The sequence below is a fragment of the Cetorhinus maximus genome, chromosome 8 (assembly GCF_964194155.1).
Source record: "Cetorhinus maximus chromosome 8, sCetMax3.hap1.1, whole genome shotgun sequence".
NCBI classification, from domain to species: Eukaryota; Metazoa; Chordata; class Chondrichthyes; order Lamniformes; family Cetorhinidae; genus Cetorhinus; species Cetorhinus maximus.
Genome location: NC_135886.1, coordinates 65,784,668 through 65,803,227, shown reverse-complemented (window position 1 = coordinate 65,803,227; position 18,560 = coordinate 65,784,668). Strand labels below are relative to the sequence as shown.

The 18,560-nt window shown below is 44.1% G+C and overlaps 1 protein-coding gene across 1 annotated transcript in view; it reads right to left on the bottom strand.

Moving 5' to 3' along the window:
* Positions 1-18,560, bottom strand: part of LOC144683196 (sodium- and chloride-dependent neutral and basic amino acid transporter B(0+)-like) — an 85,650-nt gene that overhangs the window by 61,406 nt on the left and 5,684 nt on the right. The window contains exon 4 of the mRNA XM_078546155.1: positions 14,604-14,771. Within this exon, the coding sequence (XP_078402281.1) occupies positions 14,604-14,771 (168 nt within the window). The remainder of the gene's footprint in view (positions 1-14,603; positions 14,772-18,560) is intronic.

The following is an 18,560-nucleotide window of genomic DNA, read 5'->3' as shown; positions in this document are numbered from 1 at the left end:
TAAGAGAGAGAGGAGAGTGGCCTTTAACAGTGAGTGAGAGGAGTGTGGACTTTAACAGTGAGAGCGTGAGAGGAGTGTGGCCATTAAGAGTGGGAGGGTGAGAGGAGTCTGGCCTTGAACAGTGAGGGAGTGAGTGGAAGGTGATCTTTAGCAGTGAGAGAGTGAACGGAGAGTGCCCTTTAGCAGCGTGAGAGTAAGAGGAGACTGGACTTTAACAGTGAGGGAGTGAGAGGAGTGTGAACATTGGCAGTAAGTGAGTGTGAGATGAGTGGCCTATAACAGTGAGAGAGTGAGAGGAGTGTGGCCTTTAGTAGTATGAGAGTGAGAGGAGAGTGAAATTTAATAGGGAGAGTGAGAGAAGAGACTGGCCTTTAAGAGTAAGACAGTGAGAGGAGAGTGAACTTTAGCAGTGAGAGAGTGAGAGGAGTGTGACCTTTAACAGTGAGAGAGTGAGAGGAGTGTGACATTTAACAGTAAGAGAGTGAGAGAAGAGTGACCTTTAACAGTGAGAGAGAGGGAGGAGTGTGGCCTTTAACAGTGAGAGCGTAACAGCAGTGTGGCATTTAACAGGGAGAGAGTGAGAGGAGTGTGGACATTAGCAGTGAGTGAGCGAGAGCAGAGTTGCCTTTAACAGTGAGAGAGTGAGAGGAGCGTGGCCTTTAAAATGTGAGAGAGAGAGAGGAGAGTGGCCTTTAACAGTGAGTGAGAGGAATGTGGACTTTAACAGTGAGAGTGTGAGAGGAGTGTGGCCATTAAGAGTGGGAGGGTGAGAGGAGAGTGGCCTTGAACAGTGAGGGAGTGAGTGGAAGGTGATCTTTAGCTGTGAGAGAGTGAGAGGAGAGTGACCTTTAGCAGCGTGAGAGTAAGAGGAGACTGGGCTTTAACAGTGAGAGCGTGAGAGGAAAGTGAAAATTGGCAGTAAGAGAGTGTGAGATGAGTGGCCTTTAACAGTGAGAGTGTGAGAGGAGTGTGACCTTTAGTAGTATGAGAGTGAGAGGAGAGTGAAATTTAATAGGGAGAGTGTGAGAAGAGACTGGCCTTTAACAGTAAGGCAGTGAGAGGTGAGTGAATTTTAGCAGTGAGAGAGTGAGAGGAGTGTGACATTTAACAGAGAGAGAGTTAGAGAAGAGTGACCTTTAACAGTGAGACAGTGAGAGGACCGTGTCGTTTAACAGTGAGTGAGTGAGAGGAGTATGGATTTAGCAGTGAGAGAGTGAGAGGAGAGTGGCCTTTAACGGTGAGAGAGTGAGAGGAGAGTGACTTTTTAACAGTGAGAGAGTGAGAAGAGAGTGACCTTTAGCAGCGTGAGAGTAAGAGGAGACTGGATTTTAACAGTGAGAGAGTGAGAGGAGAGTGAAAATTGGCAGTAAGGAAGTGTGAGATGAGTGGCCTTTAACAGTGAGAGAGTGAGAGGAGTGGGACCTTTAGTAATGTGAGAGTGAGAGGAGAGTCAAATTTAATAGGGAGAGTATGAGAAGAGACTGGCCTTTAACAGTAAGACAGTGAGAGGTCAGTGAATTTTAGCAGTGAGAGAGTGAGAGGAGAGTGGCCTTTAAAAGGGAGAGTGTGAGAGGAGAGTGACCTTTAACAGTGAGAGAGTGAGAGGAGAGTGAAATTTAATAGGGAGTGTGTGAGAGGAGACTGGCCTTCAATAGTAAGACAGTGAGAGGAGAGTGACCTTTAACAGTGAGAGAGCAAGAGGAGTGTGATCTTTAACAGTAAGAGAGTGAGTTGAAAGTGGCCTTTAACAGTGAGAGTGTGAGAAAATAGTGACCTTTAACCATGAGAGTCAGAGGAGAGTGACCTTTAACTGTGAGGGAGAGAGAGAAGCGTGACCTTTAGCAGTGTGAGTGATAGGAGAGTGAGCTTGAACAGTGAGAGAGAGAGGAGAGTGGCCTCAAACAATGAGAGAGTGAGAGGAGTGTGGAAGTTAACAGTGAGAGAGTGAGAGGAGAGTGGCCTTTATCAGTGAGAGAGTGAGAGGAGAGTGGCCTTTATCAGTGAGAGAGTGAGAGGAGCGTGGCCTGTAACAGTGAGTGAGAGGAGAGTTGCCTTCAGCAGTGAGAGTGTGAGAGGAGAGTGACTTTTGGCAGTGAGAGAGTGAGAGGAGACTGACCTTTAGCAGTAAGAGCAATGTGAACTTTAACAGTGAGAGTGAGAAGAGAGTGACCTTTAACAGTGAGATTCAGAGGATAGTGACCTTTAACAGTGAGGGAGAGAGAGAGGAGCATGACCTTAAGCAGTGAGAGAGTGAGTGACCTCGAGCACTGTGAAATGCACTGGTAATTCCTCAGCATGTGTGATCTTGAGCGCTTTGAAATGCACTGGTAAGCCCTCATAGTGAATGATCTCAAGTACTGTGAAATGTATTGGTAGCCCCTCACCATGCACGATCTCGAGCACTGTAAATTGCACTGTTAATCCCTCATCATGAACGATCTCTAGAGCCATGAAATGCACAGTGAGTGAGAGAGGAGACTGGCCTCTAACAATGAGAGAGTGAGAGGAGAGTGATCTTTAACAGTGAGAGAGTGAGAGGAGAGTGACCTTTAACAGTGAGAGAGTGAGAGGAGAGTGACCTTTAACAGTGAGAGATTGAGAAGAGTGTGGATTCTAACAGTGACAGAGTGAGAAGTGTGTGGCCTTTAACTGTGAAAGAGTATGAGGAGAGTGATCTTTAGCAGTGAGAATTTGAGAGGAGAATGACCTTTATTAGTGAGATTGTGAAAGGTGTGTCACCTTTAACAGTGAGATATTGAGAGGAGTGTGACCTTTAACAGTGAGAGAGTGAGGAGAGTGGCCTTTAATAGTGAGAGAGTGAGAGGGGAGTGATTTTCAACTGTGTGAGAGTGAGAGTAGAGTGGCCTGTAACAGTGAGAGTGAGAGAATGACCTTTAGCAGTGAGAGGAGAGTGAGCTTTTACAGTGAGAGAGTGACCTTTAACATTGTGAGTGAGAGGAGAGTGAAGTTTAACAGACAGAAAATGAGAGTAGAGTGGCCTTTAACAGTGTGAGAGTGAGAGGAGAGTGACCTTTAACAGTGAGAGAGTGAGAGGAGAGTGGCCTTTAACATTGAGAGAGTGAGAGGAGTTTGACCTTGAACAGTGAGAAAGTGAGAGGAGACTGGCCTCTAACAGTGAGAGAGTGAGAGGAGACTGGCCTCTAACAGTGAGAGAGTGAGAGGAGAGTGGCCTTTAACAGTGAGAGAGTGAGAGGAGTGTGGCCTTTAACAGTGGGAGAGTGAGAGGAGTGTGGCCTTTAACAGTGAGAGAGTGAGAGGAGACTGGCCTCTAACAGTGAGAGAGTGAGAGGAGAGTGGCCTTTAACAGTGAGAGAGTGAGAGGAGTGTGGCCTTTAACAGTGGGAGAGTGAGAGGAGTGTGGCCTTTAACAGTGAGAGAGTGAGAGGAGTGTGGCCTTTAACAGTGAGAGAGTAAGAGGAATGTGGCCTTTAGCAGTGAGAGGAGACTGGCCTTTGACAGTGAGAGAGTGAGAGGAGTTTGGCCTTTGACAGTGAGAGAGTAAGAGGAGAGTGGCCTTTTACAGTGAGACAGTGAGAGGGGCTTGGCTTTTAACAGTGAGATAGTGAGAGGGGCGTGGCCTTAATCAGTGCAAGAGTGAGTGGAGTGTGGCTTTTAACAGTGATAGCATGCAAGAAGAGTCAGAGGCCACTAAAGAGCGTGAGTGGGAAAAGAGCATGGTGAGTAGGATTGGTGAGTCTTTAAAGTAAAAATAAGGTCTTTAGTTGAGTTTCGGTCTCCAGTCTTTTTTCTTTTTTTTCTATATCGATCTTATACTTAACAAGCTATCTATAAGTATAAGCCTGGTGTATGTTATAAATAATTATAATAAGTTGTGTAAAGAGCAGGGATACTTGAGTAATTAATTAATACATTGAATAAAGTACGATAGCGATGGCAGGACGGGTGATGTGTTGGTGCTGCAGCATGTGGATCCAAGGTGATCCAGAGCGAGCACCTGTGTACCAAATGTTTGCAGCTCGAGGAACTTCAGGATCTGAGTTGAGGAGCTGGAGTCCGAGCTGCAGACATTGCGCCACATCAGGGAGGGAGAAAGTTCCCTGGATTTTTGCTGCATGAGGCAGTCACACCCCTCAGATTAGATAATTCAAATTTAGTCTGTGATCAGGGACAGGAGGGTGTGACTGCAGGTGAAGCAGGTATGGGGACCCAGGGGGTAGCTTTCGAGGAGCCTCGGCCCTTGCAACTGTGCAACAGTTATGAGGTTCTTGCAAGCTGTGTGGACGAGAGCGGGGACTGCAGGGAGGATGAGTGACCTGATCACGGCACTGTGGTACAGGGATCCATTTAAGTGAGGGGGGGAAATAGGAACGTAGTAGTGGTAAGGGACAGTATAATTAGGGGGATAGATACTGTTCTCTGCAGCCGTGAGCGGGAGTCCAGAAGGCTGTGTTGCCTGCCCGGTGCCAGGGTTAAGGACATTTCCTCAGGGCTGGAGAGGAACTTGGAGTTGGAGGGGAGGGATCCAGTTGTCGTCGTCCAGGTTGGTACCAACGACATTGATAGGATGAGAAAGGAGGTTCTGCTGAAAGAATTTGAACAGTTAGGAGCTAAACTAAAAAGCAAAACCTCCAAGGTAGTGATCTCGGGATTACTACCTGAGCCACAAGCAAACTGGCATAGGGTAAATAAGGTCAAGGGGCAGAATTTTGCCATTGGCAAGCAGAAGGCGGGGCCCATTTGCCAACGCGTAAAATGACGCGGGATGATGTCGGCGGGAACCTCCGACATCAACCTGCCCCATTTAAATTTTCAGGTAGCAAAATGAGCTGCGGGCCCGCCAACCTGTCAATAGCCAATTGAGGCCATTGACAGGATCAATTATACAATTAAAGGACCTGCCCGTCCAACCTTAAGGCTGGCAGGTCGGCCAGGAGCCCCGGCAGCAAATAGAGAAAACATGAAACCTCATCCACCAGCGGGATGAGATTTCATGTAGGGTTTAAAAAAGTTTAATAAAGTTATTATGTAAATTATGAACACATCCCATCTCATGTGACATTGTCAAATGAAGAGGACATGTTAGGGAATTTTCTTTTTTTCATATTTTTAATGTGTCAGCAATCTCCCTGAGGCAGCACTTTGCCTCAGGGAGATGTGCGCTATTTCGTGCGCATGTGTGAAAGAGCGCACTCTCACTTTTAGGGAATCCCCCCCCCCCCCGCACAGGAGGCACATAGCGCTTCCTGCCAGACGTCACGCTGGGCGGGCCTTAATTTGTCCACCCATGTAAAATGGTGGGAGTGCCTGCTTCTCTGGCGGCGATTGGCTCCCCGCCCACCAGAGATTGGGTCGGGCCTACCCCCCTCAACAGGCAGAAAATTCTGCCCAAGGAGTTAAATGCACGCTCAGAGATTGGTGTGGGAGGAACAGGTTTCAGTACTGGGATAGAAAGGAGTTGTTCTGGTGGGACGGGCTTCACTTGAACCATGTTCGGACCAGTCCTGGACAACTGAATAACTATGGTTGTAGAGAGGGCTTTAAACCAAATAGAGAGGGGGAGGGCTGTTAATATGGCAATCATCTTGTTAAAGCCAATTGGTAGTTAAACAGGTGATGGACATTAATTAGCCCAACTGAATGGAATAAAAAGATACAGCTGGAACACTTTGTGTGGAAGTTGTTAGGAAGTTAGTAGCACTGAGGAGTTGTCTTGGAAATAAATCAACTTTAACCAAGAGATACCTGCCTGGATTAATTCTTCCACCACAACCTCTTATTGTGAGTAACATGGTAGCTGAGGATGAACTTTAAGCTTTGCTGATTGATTGCTGTATGTGAAGATTTCTGTCTCAATCCTCTGAGGGATAAGAAATTCACTGTTACTAACAATTTAAGTTATGGAATGGTGGAAGGACGGTGCAAAATCGCAAGCTTTGACTATCCACCAATTTTTTCTGAGTCTGAACCTTATCAGTAATGGAAGGCTGAAGTTGAAATGCGGACCTGGGTTACTGATATAACCCAGAAGAAGCAAGGTATGACTTTGAATTTATCATTACTAGCCAAAAGTAAGATAAGGAATAAAGTATTTTCAGAGTGGAAAGTGGATGATTTGGATCATGAAGAGGGATTAAACTGTTTGATACAATTTTTGGATAAGTTTTACAAAAAGGATGAGTTATTGGAAGTGTATGAAGCTTGGATGATTTTTGATAGGTTTAGGAAATCAGATGATCAGCCCATGGAAGAATATATCCTGGATTTTGATAAATGGTACAGGAGACTACAGAAAATTGAGCTCAAAATTCCAGAATCGGTATTGGCATTTAAATTACTGGACTGTGCTTGCATTTCCCACGTTGATACTACACTTCATAGATATGGCAACCAGATTTAGTCAATCCACTGATACATAGTAAAGACAAAAGGACCATTGTCGATAAGGTCATGGAGAAATGGATAGGGAAAGGATTAGGAACACCAATGACGTTCCTCACACATAATGGTGGGGAATTTGCCAATGAGGAATTTTGAGATGTGTGAAAAGTTAAACATAGTTATGCACACTGCAGCTGAGAGCCCATTTAGTAATGGTCTTTGTGAAAGAAACCATGCTGTAATAGATGATGTGTTACATAAAATATTAGCTGATCAACCAGTTTGTAAACTGCAAATGGCGCTAGCATAGGCGGTGCATGCAAAGAACTCTCTGCAAACGGTTGGGGGGTACAGTTCATATCAGTTGGTGTACGGAAGAAATCCAAAGTTACCTTTGGTGTTGTCAGGTGCTCCCCTGCTCTAGAAGGGACTAGCATTAGCTCCACTTTTTCTGCTCATCTGAACACTCTGCATTCTGGCAGAAAAGCTTTCATTAAAGCTGAGGTTTCTGAGAAAATTTGGCGGACCCTACGGCACCACATAAGACCATCAGGGATACAGTTTAGACAAAGAGACATGGTATATTATAAAAGGGAAGGCCAGAGAGTGGAAAGGACCTTGCAAGGTTATGGGTAAGTAGTAATTGTGCAATACGGTAATCAAACAGTTGGGGTACATTCTTCATGGTTAATTGGCACTGACTTTACCTTTATAGGTTCTGAACAGGACATCGAACGCAAGGAGGCACCATGCACTTCACATACAGTAGGTAGTTATGAGGACCAGATGATGGCAGATACAGGGTTGACTATGAACAAAATAACTGAGGCACGGGACAATGCTAGGACAAGGGCAACTTCTCAAAGTAAGAACAAAGGTAACATACATGCCAGAAGGCACCAGTGTGTGGATGGATGCCACCATCATAGGGAGAGCAGGAAAGGCCACTGGTAAATACAAACATTGGCTAAATGTGCAGGATGAAGGATAGGAGACAAGACCTATCAATTGGCAAACCGAGGTAAAGATGTGGAAACCCAGAAAGCGCAGTATGAATTCTGACAGTGGACCAGAAAGTGGCCGTGGCCCTAGAAAAAGACCACGGACTTGCGAACGGAGTTCTGTCCGCATGGGAGGACGATCGTATAGTAGCAATCCAGAAAAGGAGAGGAATGTGAGTAGAGGCTTAGCTTAACCAGGAGGACTAGAGAGCAAGCTAGCAATCTCAATAGAAGTAGAAGTCTTTATGACAGAGATTCTAGGAGCTGCTAATAAATTGGAAAGTAAGCTGAAAAAAGAAGCCAAACGGAAAGAGTTGGAAGGAATTTGGGGTATGTTCTGAAATATCTGACAGAGGACAGCCAGCTTTATCTCTCAGACGGATCTGTACAGAAAAGGTACTCCCAGATGGCACATAAAAGGCCAAAGTGAGATTAGTAGCCCAAGGCTTTGAAAAGAGACTAGGAGATCAGGATGTTAGCGTGGACTCATCTACTGTGGGGAAAGTGAGTTTGAAGAATTTTTTTTTAAGCTATGTTGGCATCTTATTCCTGGGAGTGCAAATCAATTGCTATAAAGGCTGAATTTTTACAGGGGTGAAGTTTCAAAGGGAAGTTTTTTTTAAACCACCCAAAGAAGCCAGGGATGTAGAAGGAAAGCTATGGAAATTGAACAAGTGTGTTTATGGGTTGAATGATGCATCAAGATTATGGTATTTTTCCGTGAGGTCTGTCTTGTTGAAAATAGGTTGCATTCAATTAAAGGCAGACCCCGTGATACTCTATTGGTACCAAAAGGAGAAACTAGCTGGGATCTTTATCATGCATGTTGATTTCCTGTGGGGAGGATCTGTAGAATTTGAACAATGGGTAATCAAGAAGATAAGGAAGGAAGTCAGGCTTCTGGGGCCTTTAAATACATAGGTTTAGACATTAAGCAGAGCAAGTTAGTGACATTGAATCAAAAATCTTATTTTAAAAAATGTTAATTATATCCCAATAACTCGTGGTAGATCCTCACAAAGAGGATCCTGCTACCAAGAAAGAAATGCAACAGTTGATAAGTTTGGGCAGTTGAACTGGTTGTGCACTGACTAGGCCTGATGCTAGCTATGTGTTAGACCTGAGTACCATGATGAAAAATACCACAGTTGAGCAAGTTCGGAGAGCAAATAAAACACTTGAGCACACATCTCTCAGAATTTGAGTTTAAGTTTCCAGCCTTGGGTGATCCAGAAGATGAGGTTGGTCATTTTTAGTGATGCTTCACATGCCAATGTTCGAGATGGTACTCTAGCACAGCAGGGTTCATCATATTCTTGGTGGGAAAGAATGATAAATGTTGCCCACTGGCTTGGGAGGCCAAGAAAATTAAAAGGTTTGTGAAAAGCACCTTAGCTGCTGAAATGTTAGCCTTAGTAGAGGCATTAGATATGGGAGTTTACTGGGTCAATATAGTGACAGAAATATTATACAAGGGGCAACGTGGGAAAAGTTTACCCATAAAATGTTATGTTGATAACCGGTTTCTTTGGGACAATGTTCATTCCACGATAAGTGTCATTGGAAAAAGACTGCGAATTGACCTAGCCAGCACAAACATTAGAAAGAAAAGGGAACTCTAAGATAAAATGGGTTGATGCAAGTCACTAACTATCAGACTATTTTACACAAAGTGCCTGCTCTAAAAAATTATTAAATGTGTTGGAAGAGGGGTGTCTTTATAATGATGCAATGAAAAAATTGTTTTTGTTTTATAATTGTGTGCGCGTGCATCTGGTAAAAGAAATTCGGGAATTATAGACGTGGAAATAGGTGACATTATTTCCTTCTGTTTGTTTTTTTAAAAAGTGTTCATGATTTTTTTTAGTTTTAATTTAAATAAAGAAAAGAGGGGAATCTGTTGACATGGCAATCATATTGTTAAAACCAATTGGTAGTTAAACAGATGATCAGCATTAATTATCCCAACTGAATAGAATAAAAAGGTACAGCTGGAACACTGTGTGGAAGCTTCTAAGAAGTTAGTAGCACTGAGGAGTTGTCTTGGAAATAAACCAGCTTTAACCAAGGGACCTACCTGGATTAATTCTTCCACCACAACCTCTTATTGTGAGTAACAAGGGTTCTGGAAAGGGGATACGTAGGCTTACAAAGCAAAACAATATGGCAGACTTGCAGGGTAGCTGTTTAGGTAATGATACCCAGAGTGTGACAGGAAGGGACAGTGTACAAATGTTAAAAAACAGCAGCAAATAGGGTCAAAGGGGGGAGAAAACCGATAAGGCAAAAATTAATGGCTCTTTACTTAAATGCACATAGTATTCGAATAAAATAAATGAATTAACCGCACAAATAGCGGTTAATGGGTATGATCTTATAGCCATTACAGAGACGTGGATACAAGGAGATAAAAGCTTGGAACTAAATATTCTGGGGTATGTGACTTTTTGAAAGGACAGGCAGGAAGGAAAGGGTGATGGGGTAGCTTTCTTAGTACGAGATGGAATAAGCACAATTGCAAGAAAGGATCTTGGATTGGAAGATGTAGAATCCATATGGGTGGAGGTAAGAAATAACAAGGGGAAGAATACACTGGTGGGAGTAGTCTATAGGCCCCCAAACAGTAGTGAAACTGTAGGTCAGAGAATAAACCAGGAGATAATGGGGGCGTGTAAAAAAAAAAGCAGTACATTAATCATGGGTGACTATAATCTTCATGTAGATTGGGAAAATCAAATTGGCAGAGGTAGCCATGAGCAAGAATTCATAATCTTTTTGGGACAGTTTCCTAGAACAATGTGTGGATCCAACTAGGGATCAGGCTATTTTGGATCTGGTAATGTGTAATGAGGCAGGTTTAATAAATGATCTCAGAGTAAAAGATAGGCTAAGAAACAGTGATCGTAATATGGTAGAATTTACATTGAGTTTGAGTGAGAAACTGGGTCAGAAACAACTGTGCTAAACTTAAGTAAGGATAATTACAAAGGAGTGAGGGGAGAGTGGGCTGGAGTGGACTGGGAGAGGATTTCAGTGGAAGAAATAGTAGATGAACAATAGCAGACGTTTGAGAAAATAGTTCATGGCTCACAACATAGATATATTCCAGTGAGGAAGAAGGATTCAAGGAAGAGGATACACTAACCATGGTTAACCAAGGAAGTTAAGGATAGGATCAAATTAAAAGAAAAGACATACAATGTGACAAAGGTTAGTGGTAAGCCAGAGGATTGGGAAAGTTTTAAAAGCCAACAGAAGATTACCAAAAAAACAGAAAATGCACTGAGGGTAAAATGACAAGTAATATAAAAACACAGTAAGAGCTTCTTTAAATATATAAAAAGGAAGTGAGACCAAAGTGAACACAGACCCCTTACAGAATGAGGCTGGGGAAATAAAAATGGGGAACCAGGAAATGGCAGGAGTTGAATAAATACTTTGCATCAGTCTTCATGGTAGAAGACACTAATAATTAATACTAAGTCAAGGGGCAAAAGAGGGAGAGGAAATAAATACAATAACTATCACTAGAGAAAAAGCACCAAGGAAACTCATGGGGCTAAAGGTTGAAGTCACCTGGACCTGAGTTGGTTGCATCCTAGGATATTAAAGGAAGTAGCTACAGAGATAATGGAAGCACTGATAGTAATCTTCCAAGAGTCCTTAGATTCTGGAAAAGTCCCAGAGAATTGGAAAACTGCCAATGTAACACCCTTGTTCAAAAAGGGAGGGAGACAAAAAACAGGTAACTATAGTTAGCTTAACATCCATCATTGGGAAAATGTTAGTCTATTATAAAGGATGTTATAGAAGAGCATTTAGAAATACATAATCTAATCAAGCAGAGTCAACATGGCTTCAGGAAGGGGAAATCATGCCTGACAAATTTATTAGAAATCGTTGAGGTAACAAGCAGGATTGATAAAAAGGAACCAGTAGTAGTAGTAATATTTTTGGATTTCCAAAGGTCGTTTGATAAGGGTACTTAATAAGATAATAGCCCATGGTGTTGGGGATGGTATATTTAGCATGGATGGAGGATTGGCTAACTAATAGAAGGCAGATAGTTGGGATAAGGGGGGCATTTTCAGGATGGCAACCTGTAACTAGTGGAGCGCCACAGGGGTCAGTGCTGGGGCCTCAATTATTTACAATATATATTAATGACATAGATGAGGGAAGTGAATGTACAATCACCAAATTTGCAGATGATACAAAAATAGGTGGGAAGGCAAGTGGTGAGGATGACGAGGAGTCTAAAGGGGGATATAGACAGGTTAAGTGAGTGGGCAAAAAGCAGATGGAATACAATGTGGGAAAATGTGAGGTTATGCACGTTGGCAGGAAGAATAGAGGAGCTGAATATTATTTAAATGGAGAAAGACTGCAGCACCAAGGGATTTTGGAGTCCTTGTGCATGAATCCCAAAAAGCTAGCATATAAATTCAACAGTTAATAGGGAAGGCAAATGGAATGTTGCCCTTTATTTCAAAGGGATGGCGTATAAAAATAGGGAAGGCTTGCTAAAACTACAAGGCACTACAGGCACTAGTCAGACCACACCTACTTCTGCTCCTACATCTTATGGTCAAGAACTCTGAATGAGATGGGCTCTTGTAGCCACAGTATTTATATGGCTAGTCCAGTCAGTTTCTAGCCAATGATAATCCCCAGGATGTTGATAGTAGGAGATTCAGTGATGGTAATGCCATTGACCATCAAAGGGCAATGGTTAGATTCTCTTGTTGGAGATGGTAATTGCCTGACACTTGTGTGGCATGAATGTTACATGCCACTCATTAGCCCAAGCCTGGGTATTGTCCAGGTCTTGCTACATTTGAACATGGACTGCTTCAGTATCTGAGGAGTCGCAAATGGTGCTGAACATTGTGCAAACATCAACGAACATCCACACTTCTGACCTTATGATGGAAGGAAGGTCATTGATGAAGCAGCTGAAGATGGTTGGGCCGAGGACACTACCCTGAGGAACTCCTGCAGTGATGTCCTGGAGCTGAGATGACTGACCTCCAACAACCACAACCATCTTCCTTTGTGCTAGGTATGACTCCAACCAGTGGAGAGTTTTCCCGATTCTCATTGCCTCCAGTTTTGCTAGGGATCCTTGATGCCACATTCAGTCAAATGTTGCTTTGATGTCAAGGGCAGTCACTCTTGCCACACTTTGGGAGTTCAGCCTTTTTGTCCACGTTTGAACCAAAACTGTAATGAGGTCAGGAGCTGAGTGGCCCTGGCCAAACCCAAACTAAGCATCAGTGAGCAGGTTATTGCTTAGCAAGTGCCACTTGAGAGCACTGTTGATGACCCCTTCCATTACTTGATGGGGAGTAGACTGATAGGGTGGTAATTGTCCTGCTTTGTGTACAGGACATACCTGGGGAATTTTCCACATAGCCAGGTAGATGCCAGTGTTGTAGCTGTACTGGAACAGCTTGGCTAAGGGTGTGGCAAGATCTGGAGCACATGTCTTCAATACTATTGCTGGAATATTGTCAGGGTGTATAGCCTTGGCGCTATCCAGTGCCTTCAGCCATTTCTTTATCACGTGGAGTGAATTGAACTGGCTGAAGACTGGCACCTGTGATGCTGAGGACCTCTGGAGGAGGCCAAGATGGACCATCCACTCGGCACTTCTGGCTGAAGATAGTAGCAAATGCTTCAGCCTTATCTTTTGCACTGTGCTGGGCTCCCCCATCAGAGGCTGGGGATATTTGCAGAGTCTCCTCCTCCAGTGAGTTGTTTAATTGTTCACCACCATTCACGACTGGATGTGGCAGGACTGCAGAATTTAGATGTGATCCATTGGTTGTGGGATCGCTTAGCTTTGTCTATCACTTGCTGCTTATGCTGTTTGGCATGAAAGTAGCCCTGTGTTATAGCTTCACCAGGTTGACACCTCATTTTTAGGTATGCCTGGTGCTGCTCCTGGCATTCCCTTCTGCACTCATGATTGAACCAGGGTTGATCCCCTGGCTTGATGGTAATAGTAGAGTGGGGGATATGCTGGGCCATGAGGTTACAGATTGTTTTCAAGTACAATGCTGCTGCTGATGGCCCACGGCGCCTTATGGATGCCCGGCCTTGAGTTGCTAGTTCTGTTCTAAATCTATTCTATTTAGCACGGTAGTAGTGCCACACAACACGATGGAGGATATCCTCAATGTCAAGGCGGGACTTCGTCTCCACAGCCACCGTGCAGTGGTCACTCCTATCGATTAGTCATGGACCGCTATATCTGCAGCAGGCAGGTTGGTTAGGATGAGGTCAAGTATGTTTATCCCCCTTGTTGGTTCCCTCACCACCTGCCGCAGACTCAGTCTTGCAGCTGTGCCTTTTAGGGCTCAGTCAGTAGTGGTGCTACTGAGCCACTCGGTGATGGACATTGAAGCCCCCACCCAGAGTACATTCTGCACCCTTGCCACCTTCAGTGCTTCCTCCAAGTGGTGTTCAACATGGAGGAGCACTGCCTCATCAGCTGAGGGAGGGCAGTACATGGTCATCAGCAGGAGGTTTCCTTGCCAATGTTCGACCTGATGCCATGAGACTTCATGGGATCCGGAGTCCATGTTGAGGACTCCCAGGGCAACTCCCTCCTGCCTGTATACCACTGCCACCACCTCTGCTGGGTCTGTCTTGCCAGGGATGGTGATGGTGGTGTTTGGGACATTATCTATGAGATGTGAGTCTATGAGGATGACCATGTCAGGCTGTTGCTTGACTAGTCTGAGAGCTCTCCCAATTTTGGCACTAGCCCCCAGATGTTAGTAAGGAGGACTTTGCAGGGTCGACAGGGCTGAGTTTGACATTGTCGTTTCCGGTGCCTAGGTTGATGCCAGGTGATCCATCCAGTTTTCATTTGTTTTAGACTGTAGCGGTTTGATACAATCGAGTGGCTTGCAAGGCCATTTCAGAGGGCAGTTTAAGAGTCCACCACATTGCTGTGGGTCTAGAGTCACATGTAGGCCAGACCAGGTAAGGATGACAGATTTCCTTCCCTAAAGGACACTCATGAACCATTCATGATGATCCTGAAATCCCAGTGACACAGTAACATGATTCCTGCTGCTGATTTCTATCCTAATATTTCTGCTGTACAATGAACATGGTCACTGAAACTACTGTTCATTTTTCTCTCTCATTCATTCAGACTTACAATCAGACTTACAGTGTAAAATGAACAGTGGGTGTCTATACTTTACCCAATAGAAATGAAGACAGTACCTTTGGGAGTCCTGCTGCATGTTTCATCTGCACCCCACCAACTGAAGCAGTCTGCCCACGGCACAGGGGATTGGAGGGAAGCGAACAGGTAATACAGGCTGTAGGCAACAATGCAGGTGTAGGAAATGTTGGAAATTGAAATCAGAATGACCATAGTGATCCCCACACCTGAAAATAGAGCAAGAAACAGGAGCTTATGAAGACCGCACCCTGTATATTATTCTTATAAAATATTAAGAGAGATGTTCATTGCTATGTCTCAATTTCAAACTGGACAAAGATCTAAAATGGCTGAATCTATGACCCCCGAACAAAAAAAGCTACCTGGGAGTATCAGTGAAACTCTTATCATGGCCCCTGGAAAGCTACTCGTGACTCCCTGTGGACTGCATAGACTATACAAAGGCCATCTGCATTTCATTACCCAGGCTGGTCAACAGGAGTCTGCTCATCTGCTAAGACAAAGGGCCCTGCAACCTTTTTAAATTCTTAATGGCTGAGACATTTAACAATCTCAGGGACCCAGACAAGGGATACACATCTTTTATTAAGAGTGTGGAGAGGTTGGAGTCATGTGACATGGGCCTCTGGGTTGTTGAATCAGTAGTATTGCCTTGCTGCATTGACACCATCCAGGACAAAGCAGCTCACTTGATTGGCACTCCATTCACAAACATTCACACCCTCCACCACTGACACAAAGTGGCAGCAGTGTGTACCATCTACAAGATGCACTGCAGGAACTCACCAAAGCTCCTTAGGAGCTTCCAAACCCACAACCACTATCATCTGGAAGGATAAGGGCATATGGGAACACCACCAGCTGGAAGTTCCCCTCCAAACCACTCAACATCCTGACTTGGAAATATATCGCCGTTCCTTCACTGTCGCTGGTTCAAAATCCTGAAACTCCTTTCCTAACAGCACTCTAGGTGTACCTACACTACATGGACTGTAGAGGTTCAAGAAGGCAGCTCACCAAGACCCTAAGGACAATTAGGGATGGATACTAAATGCTGGCCTAGCCAGTGATGCCCACATCCCACGAATGAAAAATAACTGCAAACTCTCAGTCTGCCTCTTTACCATCTGACTAGCAGCCTCTCAAACCCACCTGGCCCCAACGACACTGCTTCTTCTGGAAACTCTATACCATTGCCTAAAAGACTGATTTATCTCTGCATGCCTACCTCATCGTGTGAAGTCAACACCCCCAGAAAAATGAGTTATATAGCATCAGCTTTCAACCCACAGACCTCTGAAGCCACATCTGATTAGACTTTAATTCTTGACTCTGGAATCCACCTGAAGCAATATTTTTTTTTTCTCTGGCCTCTACACTAAATTATTTTCTTGATCCCTCCTTTACCATATGAATGCAAAGGAGGTAACGTGGCCTTCCTCACGCATTGTGTGTAAATAAAGTAACTCTTAGGATGAATTCAATCTCGAGTTGCTGCAGGGTTATTAATAGAATATAGGATCACACTCAGACCCAGGGGTTGGGAACTATGCACTGGTTATAAAGTGGGAAGAAAATCAAAACACCTTTTTTTTTTTTGACAGACAGGTGGCGAGAGGAGAAATTAGTGTTGTTTAAATTGACCCCCCCACCACCGCCAATTCCTGTGCATAACAAAAATAACCAAGCAACCATATCTTCCCTGACCTTGAATATAACCACAGATGATTGTAAGAGATCAGAAAGAGGTAAATCTGCGAGAGAAGAGCACATCGGTCAGGTTAGGACCCTAGTCAAGAATAGAACAGGGGAAGAGTCCCTGTTCTTATAGCTATTACTCGAGTATTGTCATTGTCCTATTGTGTGCTTGGCTTGATCAGCTCAGTAAAGAATCTCTTCACTGCCCATATGGTGTCAACATCTGATTTATAACCACCTTTTCCTGATGGTATAATCATTCTGGGATTTGTTCCCATTTGTGACTTAGCTTTTATATAATTCAATATAAAACATCAACTCCCTTTACCTCAAACTTCTTACTTTGTATTAATTTTCCATGTTTCACATTCCGGAGGCACAATACTGCAGGAGCAGAGACTGAATTCACTCCTCCACTTTACATTTTTCATTATTTGCTCATGGGGTGTGGGTATCGCTGGCTAGGCCAGCATTTATTGTCCATCCCTAGAGAAGGTGGTGGGGAGCTGCCTTCTTGAACTGCTGCAGCCCATGTGGTGTAAGTACACCCACAGTGCTGTTAGGGAGTTCCAGGATTTTGACCTAGCGACAGTGAAGGAGGGCTGATATATTTGAGTTGCTTGGAGGGGAACCCCAGGGTGGTGGCGTTCCCATGTATCTGCTGAGTTGTCCTTCTAGATGGTAGTGGTCATGGGTTTGGAAGGTGCTGTCTAAGAAGCCTTGGTGAATTCCTACAGTGCATCTTGTAGATGGCACACACTGCTGCCACTTTGCATCGGTGGCGGAGGGAGTGAATGTTTGTGGATGGGGTGCCAGTCAAGTGAGCTGCTTTGTCCTTGACTGTGAGCTTCTTGAGTATTGTTGGAGAGACACTCAACCAGATAAGTGGAGAGTATTCCATTACACTTCTGATTTGTGCCTTGTAGATGGTGGACAGGCTTTGGGGAGTCAGGTGGTGAGTTACTTGCCACAGGATTCCTAGCATCTGACCTGCTCTTGTGGCCACAGTATTTATATGACAAGTTCAGTTCCTGGTCAATGGTAGTCCCCACGATGTTGATAATGGGGGATTCAGTGATGGTAATGCCATTGAATGTCAAGGGGCAATGGTTAGGTTCATTCATGTTGGAGATGGTCATTGTCTGGCATTTGTGTGGCGAAAATGTTAATTGCACTTGTCAGCCCAAGGCTAGATATTGTCCAGGTCTTGCTGCATTTGGACATGGACTGCTTCAGTGTCTGACGAGTCAGGAATAGTGCTGAACATTGAGCAATCATCAGTGAACATCCCCACTTCTGACTTTATGATGGAAGGAAGGCCATTGATGAAGCAGCTGAAGATGGTTGGGCTGAGGACACTATCCTGAGGAACTCCTGCAGTGATATCCTGGAACTGAGATGACTGACCTCCAACAACCACAACCATCTTCCTTTGTGCTAGGTATTACACCAACCAGCCATGAGTTTTCCCCCATTGACTCCAGTTTTGCTAGGGCTCCTTGATGCCACACTTGGTCAAATGAAATGCTCCCTTGGTGTCAAGGGCAGTCACTCTCACCTCGCCTTGGGAGTTCAGCTCTTTTTGTCCATGTTTGAACCAAGGCTGTAATGAGGTCAGGAGTTGAGTGCCCCTGGCGGAATCCAAACTGGGAGTCAGGGAGGTTATTGCTAAGCAATTATGGCTTGATAGTACTGTTGAAGACCCCTTCCATTAATTTATGGATGATCAAGAGTAGACTGATTGGGCGATAGTTTGTTGGGTTGGATACGTCCTGTTTCTTGTGGACAGGACTGTTATGACACAGCAGATGGTAAAGGCTGAGTTATTTAAAATCCCAGAGGGAAACTTTAAACAACTGTCATAACCTATATTTTCAATTGGTATGTTTGAGATGCAGCTTTGAATTCCGAAATGAAACCACCAAGCCTCCAGAGATTTTTTATATAAATTAAATTAAACATTTATTAATTTAAAAAGGAATTAAACACACACATGCCTATAAATTACTACCATAATAACTTTTAAACAAATTATCAAATTAACCACTCCTAGGTAAATCTTTACCAAGGCAAAAATAACCAACAGACACCAGGCGAAGCACATTTTATCTTACAAATTCAAAATGAGGTTCCTTGCAATTTATTTCCTTTGCAGACACAGCTGTGGGGCTTGCAGGCTGCTTAGATATTACATGCCTCTGACCTACACACAAATCTCTTTCCTGTATATACCTAGCCTTCCCTTTGAATGTAAATTCTCATTGTATCACCAGGCCCTTTGAACTCCACCTCTTCTA